The 9,379-nt window shown below is 54.7% G+C and overlaps 1 protein-coding gene across 1 annotated transcript; it reads right to left on the bottom strand.

The window, feature by feature from the left end:
• Positions 1 to 6,904: 6,904 nt before the first annotated feature.
• Positions 6,905 to 8,908, bottom strand: irf2bpl (interferon regulatory factor 2 binding protein-like; the record flags this gene model as incomplete). The annotated part of the gene is made up of 1 exon (XM_084437665.1): positions 6,905 to 8,908. One exon carries the CDS (start codon positions 8,906 to 8,908, stop codon positions 6,905 to 6,907), a length of 2,004 nt encoding a protein of 667 aa, XP_084293791.1.
• Positions 8,909 to 9,379: the final 471 nt, after the last annotated feature.

Genomic DNA, 9,379 nt, shown 5'->3' with positions numbered 1-9,379 from the left:
CCAGGGCTGCGTCCTTCCCCCCCTACTCTTCCCCCTGTACACCAACGGCTGCACCTACAGACACCAGTCTGTCAAACTCCTGAAGTTTGTAGATGACACCACCCTCATCGGACTCATCTTTGAGGGAGACGAGTCCGCCCACAGGAGGGAGATGTTCTGGCGCGGCCAAAACAACCTGGAGCTCAACACTCTCAAGACAGTAGAGAGATGATTGTTGACTTTAGAAACCAGCACCCCCCCCCCCCCCCCTATCACACTGAATGACACCCCAGTGACGACTGTTAACTCCTTCCGCTTCCTGGGCACCACCATCTCCCAGGACCTCAAATGGCAACTAAACCCCAGCTCCCTCGTGATGAAGGCACAGCAGAGGATGTACTTCCTGAGGAAACTGAAGAAATTCAGACTACCAAAGGAAATGATGGTACTCTTCTACATCTCCTTCATTGAGTCCATCCTCACCTCCTCCATCACCATCTGGTACTCCGACGCAATCGCCAAGGACAGGGCCAAACTGTAGCATGTCATTCGATCCACCGAGAAGGTAATCGGCTGCATACACACACACTCACATACACATTACCCTCTGCTCACTCACTGTACACTGACTGCACTACTTTTTGATTATTGTTCTTTTTCTTAGCTTATCCTTTTTTGCACAAGCATTTTGTACTTGCTCTGTCTTGTTTCGTCCCTGCACCCTGTCCAATGTTGTCTCCATGTTATGCACCACGACAGAAAGCAAATTCCTAGTACACTGAAAAACTGCATGGCAAGTTTTCAATCAAATTCTGATTCTTATCATTCAGACATTGCCTAGTCCAGGACTACTGAGTAGTGCAGCACAGCAAAGGGTGGTGGCTGGGTGTTGTGTAAGAGTGTGTGTGTGTGTGTGTGTGTGTGTGTGTGTGTGTGTGTGTGTGTGTGCGCGCGTGTTCAGACTTTCTGGGAAGAGAGCAGAGAAAGCAGGAACTTGGGGTGGCCTCAGGCATGTGGCACACTAACATAAGATGGCTGCCAGAGATTGAGACAGGATGTAACCAAGAGGGGGGGGGGGTAGAGAGGGAGAGAGAGAGGGGTAGAGAGAGAGAGAGAGAGAGAGGGAGAGAGAGAGATGGGGTGGGGATAGAGAGGGAGAGAGAGAGGGGTAGATAGGGAGAGAGAGAGAGGGGTAGATAGGGATAGAGAGAGGGGTAGAGAAGGAGAGAGAGAGGGGTAGATAGGGAGAGAGAGAGAGGGGTATAGAGGGAGAGAGAGAGAGAGGGATAGAGAGGGAGAGAGAGGGGTAGAGAGGGAGAGGGAGAGGGGTAGAGAGGGAGAGGGGTAGATAGGGAGAGAGCGAGAGGGGTAGAGAGGGACAGAGAGAGGGGTAGAGAGGGAGAGAGAGAGGGAGAGAGAGAGGGATTGAGAGGGGTAGAGAGGGAGAGATAGAGAGGGGTAGAGAGGGAGAGAGAGAGAGGGATAGAGAGGGAGAGATAGAGAGGGGTAGAGAGGGAGAGATAGAGAGGGGTAGAGAGGGAGAGAGAGAGAGGGATAGAGAGGGAGAGAGAGGGGTAGAGAGGGAGAGATAGAGAGGGGTAGAGAGGGAGAGAGAGAGAAGGATAGAGAGGGAGAGAGAGGGGTAGAGAGGGAGAGATAGAGAGGGGTAGAGAGGGAGAGAGAGAAGGATAGAGAGGGAGAGAGAGGGAGAGAGAGAGAAGGATAGAGAGGGAGAGAGAGGGGTAGAGAGGGAGAGATAGAGAGGGGTAGAGAGGGAGAGAGAGAGAAGGATAGAGAGGGAGAGAGAGAGAGGGGTAGATAGGGAGAGAGCGAGAGGGGTAGAGAGGGAGAGAGAGCGGGGGAGCTCTAGAGAAAGGCTGCTACCATATCGTTCCAGGTCAGGTTTCCTAATAACACCCCCACCCTCTCTCTTTCTCCTTCTCACTCTGCGACCCCCGACCTGAGGCACGTCGTCTTGGCGGGAAAACTTGTGAATGGCTGCGTCTCCATGGGAACGACTCTGGAATGCTCATTAGAATGCTCCCCTGGCCGAGGACAGAACCGGGCGGCGCAACGAGACGGCGCTACTATCAACGCCAGGCCTCGCCACGGGAACCACCCACACGGTCCGCCCCACGGCTAGAGAGACCCCTTGGAACACAAACAAATAATAATAAATGCCTGCGATAGGTTGTTTTTTTTTGAGAAGAGAAAGTGATTTGTGTGAAGAGTGTTGAGAAACGGAACGCTGATATGGCATCATCAGAACAGCTTAACAGTCAAATATCAAAGCCGCAATCCACACTGATCCACCTAAACAACAAATACCAAATCTCCAGCCTTAACTCTGGTTTACCCGGAGCACAATACACAAAAAACCCTCAATCTCTCACTGCCCTCATTCCTCTTTTAGAGAAATAAGCTGGAGGAGGAGGAGAAAAGAGGCAAAATCGAATCAATTCTTCTCTGCAGCGGCGGCTGTGGTTCTGCAGAGCGGGGGAGGGGGCGCACACACACACACACACACGCCTGCAGCCCGGAGCAGCTGATTGGTTGCGGGGATAGCGAGAGGAATGTTGGAGATTGCCGGAGCAGCCGGGGGCTGTGGGAGATAATGCTGACATCACCCTCTAGAAATGGACGAGGCTGGGGGGGGGGGGGGGGGTGAGAACAACCCTTTCCTTCCTTCCTTCCTCTCTCTCTCACACACACACACACACACACACACACACACACACACACACACACACACACACACACACACACACACACACACACACACACACACACACACACACACACACCTCCCCTCGACAGACTAACACAGGCTGCTGCGGCAGGCTTAGCGCTCGGCACTCTGTGAGGAAGTGGAGGCTTGTTTCCAGGGCGACACGACATTTGAAATGCAGATTTTGGGTGAAAAGTGAATAACGCCCGTCGATAATGAGGAAACGGGATGCGTGCGCGCTGGGAGGCGTCCCGTTCTGTCAGCCCGACATCTAAACTCGGGCAATACATCCTCTAAGATGGAGGAAAACACGAGGCTACAGGGGAGAGTAGGGAGATTATTATCACACCAGGAGGTCACGCTCCCAGCAAAACACGACACGCGCTCCCAAACGGATGGCCAGGGCCGAGCACAAAGAGACCTCTCTCCTCCGCTCTCCGCAGCGAGCGAGGGGTTAACCCCGGGCCGCCGGCTCCCTCCTTTGTGTCCGCCACACATTCCTGAATAAATGATGTTTTGAGCGAGGCCGGTAACCCATGGCAACGGCGCGGCACTGCAGAGTAACCTTTGGGAGGGAGGAGAGGGAGGGAGGGCTGCATTTTTATCCGCTGGAAACTTCACGGGGAGGAGGAGGGAGGAGGAGGGGGGGTGGGGGGTTGGCTTCCCTGGTCGTCTGAGGGAGAAAACAGACTGCAGTGATTTGAGAATGAGAGCCGGGAGCCGCCAGCCTGTTATCGCCAGACCCAATTCGCAAGTGCGTGGAGAGAAACGGAATGCCAGATCACGTGATCGGGATGGCGAAGCCAGGCTCGAGACCTGCTGCTCTGCTCTCCAGCGCAGAGAAACATGGAACGAACGGAGCTCACGACGATCGTGGCTGTCCTGAGGGTAGAACCCCGAGCTCCAGACGCCAGATACACTGTGTATGTGGCTGACTTTTTCAGAGATATCAGGTGAATGTTGCAGGATGTGATGTGGTCCCGGTTGTTGTGGAAAAACAGTTTGGTTTAGACTTCTGCAAGGTGATACGTGATGTGAAGGGGGGCGAGATCTCTCTCCCTCTCTGTCCTGGACTCTGGGAACTACACCCTTGGACTTTCAACCATCCTACCTCTGCAGTACCCAGGCCTATACTCACTCACGCACGCGCGCACACACACGCGCACAGGCACACACGCACAAGCACACGCACACACACACTACGGCTAATCTCACCCGGTCTCTTTACCCTCCCGGAAAGAAATCAAGACCAAACAGAAACGATGGCAGTGTTTAACACCTTCAATAGTGAGACCGACTGTGTGTGTGTGTGTGAGGTGTGATGTGTTTAGTATTCAGACGTGCAAGGACTGCGCGAGCAGCCCTGTGCATTCTAAACAGGAAGAGCGAGGGGGGGGGCGTCTGGGAAGCTCTTTAGCATGCACGCCGCCACCCCGCGCCAAAACGAGCAGCGCCTGGGACGGCCAAGGGCACCTTAACCAGCGGCTGCGTTAGCATGACAATGGAGACGCCACACACACACACACACACCAGGTGTCCGGCACCTGGGATGGGCTGTCACAGTCTACAATCTCTGCAATGCACCAGTGTTAACAGGCCCTGGATGAGACGGCTTCAATAGGCCGCCGTCGGATGGAGGAGAGAGGGATGGAGAGATGGAGGAGAGGGGGGGAGAGAGGGAGGGTATGGAGGAGAGAGATGGAGGGTATGGAGGAGAGAGGGATGGAGGGTATGGAGGATGGAGGGAATGGAGGAGAGAGGGATGGAGGGTATGGAAGAGAGGGATGGATAGACCGGGTGCTGCTGTTAAATATCTCACAGGGCTGGCTGGCAGACATGCAGGTTTTTGTTTCAACAAGAAATAGGCTTTTTATAGCCGACTTCTATTAGCCCTCCGAGACTACAGCAGCCCACACCGGTCTGATCTCTCCCCCATTCAAACAGCCCACCTGGGACTCATCAACCCGGGGACGAGACTGTGACTGAGAGACATGCTTCAATCTGGGACAGAGATGACAGATGCTTCTATGTGTGTGTGTCTGTGTTGGTGATAGACAGAGATAGTGTGCGTATCTGTGTTTGAGAGAGAGCGTGTACATACATCGTTCAAATGCACACACATACACTCTCTCAAAGACGCACACGTACGTGTGTGTGGGGGGGGGGGGCGTACCAACACATGGCAGCCTTCAAAATTGCAGTTACAACTGACGAGCCAATTTGTGCCGAGGCGATCTGGAGAAACCCGACACTTAACGACCCCCGTCTCTCAGGCCGACGCGCCGCCAATTACGCGGCCGCTGTAGTAGCGGCGCCGTTCTAATAAGAATTCCCTGGGTTCTACCAGCCTGCAGGATCCGCCGGGCGGCTATATAAAGATCTGCAAACTGTGCCTCGAAGACAGGAGCCTCCATGGGGGACGGGTGTCTCACTTTGAACGCAGCCGTCCAGTATCTCGCTCCGTCTCTGCGTGCATCAAAATGTTGCACGCGCATCAACGCTCCGTACACGTACCGTATGTACACATGCATCAGGCGCCGTTTTGTATTGAGCACTGTCCTGTCTCTGCACTATCCCACAGCAGCATAGCAACACTACTGACTGCCTCGCCTGCATGCGGCTGTGCAGTTTGACATAGCAGGGCTGCGTGGACTGGTCAAGCCTTCTCATCTCCCAGTCCCCGAGCAAGGCTCTCCATCCATGCCACCATGCCAGACCTGAGTTGTACACTGTGTGTGTGTGTTTGTGTGTGCGCGCTCTATATCTGTGTGAGGGAGAGCGAGAGAGAAACAATGGGGGAGTGTGTGTGTGTACAAGATACAGGTACCATGCACAATGATAAGCTCAAATGTTGTGTGAAAATGTGGGAGGTATGTGTGCAACTTTCACAAAATACCTTACACGCGTGCGTGTGTGTGTGTGACCAATGGTCTCACTAACCCACATAAGAGCAAGCGGGCACGCTTGGGCTCATGGCAACAGACAAGCACCAGTGGTGTTCCAGGCAGCCAATACCGGACCGGGGAGACAGTCACATGACAGGCTGCTGGCCCTACATGAGGAATGCCTCCCCTGGGCTATCTCTAGCATGTGCAAGCATTTTCACACAGATGCATTTACACTCTCTCTTTCTCTCTCTCTCTCACACACACACACACACACACACACACACACACACACACACACACACACACACACACACACACACACACACACACACACACACACACACACACACACACACACACACACACACACACACACACACACAGTAAGCATAAGAGAAAGCATGGTGCTAGTAGTAGTTCTTGGGAGTGGGCCAGCAAGCCTACTGTAAGTGTAAATGAACCACATGGCAACGAATTAACAGCTGAATGTTTCAACATGCAAAAACAAAGGAACTGCCTGGTGCCATGTTGTACGAGCGACAGAGCAGACTCTAGTTCTAATCACCGTCACATCTAAGCTAACCTGCTCCTGCCACATCCTCGTTGGGGTTGAAGAAACCGACATGTCAACAAAGGGTTAATATCAATGGAATTTATTACAATTTACTCAGCTCCAAGGCACGTTTACAAGTCATCTGTAACTACAGAAATGTATAAACAATCAGTTGACGTCCATGTACAGCCCTCTGCTCTAACGTCCGTGCATCTTCAAACAGCAAAACAGAGGAAGGGTGATGAATAAGAACACGTATTGAAACAGTTCAGATCACAAGAAGAAATCAGATATATTGCTGTAAAAAATATATAATTTTAAAAGTAAACAAATTAAAATCAAGCCCCAGTATGATTTGTATGCTATTCAAATGTAACACTTCAGTGATTTAAAAACAAAAGAAAAAAAACACGTCATCTGTTATTTTATGCGCAGTTTCATTTTACAAACATACAGTAGGCTAATTCATCATGGCTGTTCCATGGGAGAAGTGCATGAGTCTAGGGGACAGAGATTACCAAGTGCCTTTCACCCCCCACCCCACCCCCACCCCCCGCTGTCCAAAACAACACCGTCACAACACCTCCGTTCAACTTAGATGACATCACCTACCTACTGTACTGGATAGCGTTCCTTTGACTCAAAACAAGAACATGACGGGTCTTTGTACATCGACTATTTTTGTCATTTCACATGAACAATATTTATATTTTCCGACTAAAAATCACTTTCTAGGAGGTGAAGTCATTATCTGATCTACGGGTCTCTCTCCTTTTTTACCTTCACGTCCCCAGCTAATATGGTCGCTATTTCACCTTGCATGAACGCCCAAGGCACGTTGGAGCCGACCAGGGGACACTTCTCCCCGCTGGGACAGTACACCTCCCCGGTGGCTCCCTGAGCCTTGATGCTCTCCCGTGAACACGGGAAGCAGAACTTGTGGTTGGGAACGGACGGGCACTGCACGAAATGTGTATCCTCTAAACGTTCGTGGCAAATAGTACAACACAGCGGTCCGCTGTTCGCCATCGGCGAATCAGGAATGTTTTGAGCGTGGACCTGGTCCATACCGGAATGCGCGCCGGACTGAGAGGGCGCGCCGGGCAGATTTAGCTCCCCGTTACGAGAGGCCAAGCGCCGCTGACCCGACACGGAAGCGGGGGACACCGGGCTGCTGCTGCTGTGTCTGGTGGACGTGGTGGAGTGGACGGAGTTGTTGTCCTTGGGCGAGTGCGCGTTCCCCAGGGTGTCCGCCACGGACATGAGCGCGGCCATGGGAGACTGTCCGTTCTGGGGCGCGGACTCGGGGGGCGTGGCGCGACTGGAGTGAACCGGGTGGCCCGGCCCGAGGGGCGGGGGTCCCCCGTGCGAGGCGCCGAACGAGCCGGCGGCCATGGTCAGCTTCAGCGCCTCGCTCTGGCTGGCCATCCACTGCTGTCGCTGCTGCTCCTCGCTCATTTTCAGGGCCCCGTCCGCGGAGTCCGGCTCGGGGGAGGCTTTCCTCTTGCGCACGCCGGCCCTCGGGGCGCCCGCCGACTGCAAGGCCCGCGGCAAGCTGACCAGCGCGGTGGGTAGCAGGGGGCAGCTCGCGTCGACGAAGGGCTGCGGCAGCATCTCGGCGCCCAGCGCCTCCTTAAAGAAACGCAGAGACTCGGGCAGCAGGTCTCCCAGCAGGCGCCAGTCCCCCGAGCCGTGCTTCTTCTCGTACTCCAGGTATTTGAAGCCAGAGGACAGACCCCGGCCGAAGTCCTTCATGCAGTCCTGGTACATCTGTTTAGCCACGCCGGACGCGCTGGAGAACACGTTACCGGACCCACTTGGATACTCGATAAATATCTTCAGCTCGTAGTCCATGCCGGGCTTGGACACGGCGTCGAAAGCGAACACCCTGCCCACCAGGGAATGGTCCTTCTTAAACCGCACGTCAAACGGCGTGCAGTTAGACAGCGTGAGGAGGGTGTCCCTCACTATTTTGGGCTTGTTGGCCCACTCCTCGGCCCTGCTCCGCAAGCTCTCGCTCAGCTCGGACAGAGCCTCGGCGTTGCGCTGCTTCTCCTTCAAGTCCCGCTCCTGATCGGTGCTGGACACCGAGCCGGGTCGCTTCCCTTGCTCCGTCGCGGACTGGGAGGCCATGGACAGCGCGGAGCCAACGACGGAGGGCGGAGGCGGTCGGCTGGCCAGGCTATGCGGGGCGACGGCCGCTGAGGACTGGGGTCCGTTCAGCATGGTCTGGGGGAGCAGGTTAGGGGGGACCGCCATCTGTCCTGGCACCGCCACGAGCCCGTGGCTCCGACGCGAGTTCGGGCTCTGTCGGTTCAGCTCCGGTGGGCCGTCGTCCGGTTTCGGGAAGCCGTTCGGACCGCTCAGTCCGTTGGGGAGCCTGCTACTGTGCGCGCCGATGCCGGGGTAGTCGAAGCGCGATCTCTCGCTGCTGAGGGAATAGCGCTCCATGCCGGACGGCTGCTGTTTAGACTGCCCGTCCACATGGTTGTGCTGCGCCGTCTCCTTGGTGGCTATCGCCGCCTGGCTTTTCACGCTTTGCGGCGGTGGACCGGGGGATCTCCCCTCCTGGAAACCGTGGGCACGTTTCAGGTGGCGCGCCGTCTCGATAACAAACTCGATCCGGTCCGCGCCCTCGTAGTTCACGCAGCCCCGGCAGACAGCCTCAGTAAAATCCCAGATCATAGCCCATGGCATGCGTGGAAGGTCGCACAGATAACACGACTGTCTCCGGGAAGAAGATACTTGTGAAGAAGACATGTTGAATGTCCTCTCCGCTCGGTCCCTCTTGTCCCAGATCCCTTGTTTGTTAAAAAAATCTTCTCGTCGGTCCGTGAAATTTTCCCCCGCACGCACAAACAAAAACGTCCTCCTCTCTCCCTATCCAGCTGCCTGCTCTGGTGCCAGTAGCGCGCACTGTTCGCTCGGGTTGTGCGGGAGAGTGCTGTTTTGCTTTACGCGTGGCTCACATGCTGACCGGGGTTGTGATTTGGGAATGTTGATTGTGTGTCTCCGAGTCCCCGATCCCCCTCTCCTCTCCGCGCATGGAATGGCACCTGGTTTCGAGCGGTGACGTAGGCACCCACGTTCCGCAGTTCCTTTGAAACAAAATGACATGCCACTTGTTGCTCTCCAAATGCACGATCCGCAAACCACTCCCTCCCCTCCCCCTTTCCAATCTTCTGAATGGACTGGAAATAGGCGAACGACGCTGAGAGCACGGAACAAAAT

The sequence above is a fragment of the Borostomias antarcticus genome (assembly GCF_949987555.1).
Source record: "Borostomias antarcticus genome assembly, chromosome: 5".
In the NCBI taxonomy this organism is placed as follows: Eukaryota; Metazoa; Chordata; class Actinopteri; order Stomiiformes; family Stomiidae; genus Borostomias; species Borostomias antarcticus.
This window is presented reverse-complemented; position numbering and strand designations above follow the sequence as displayed.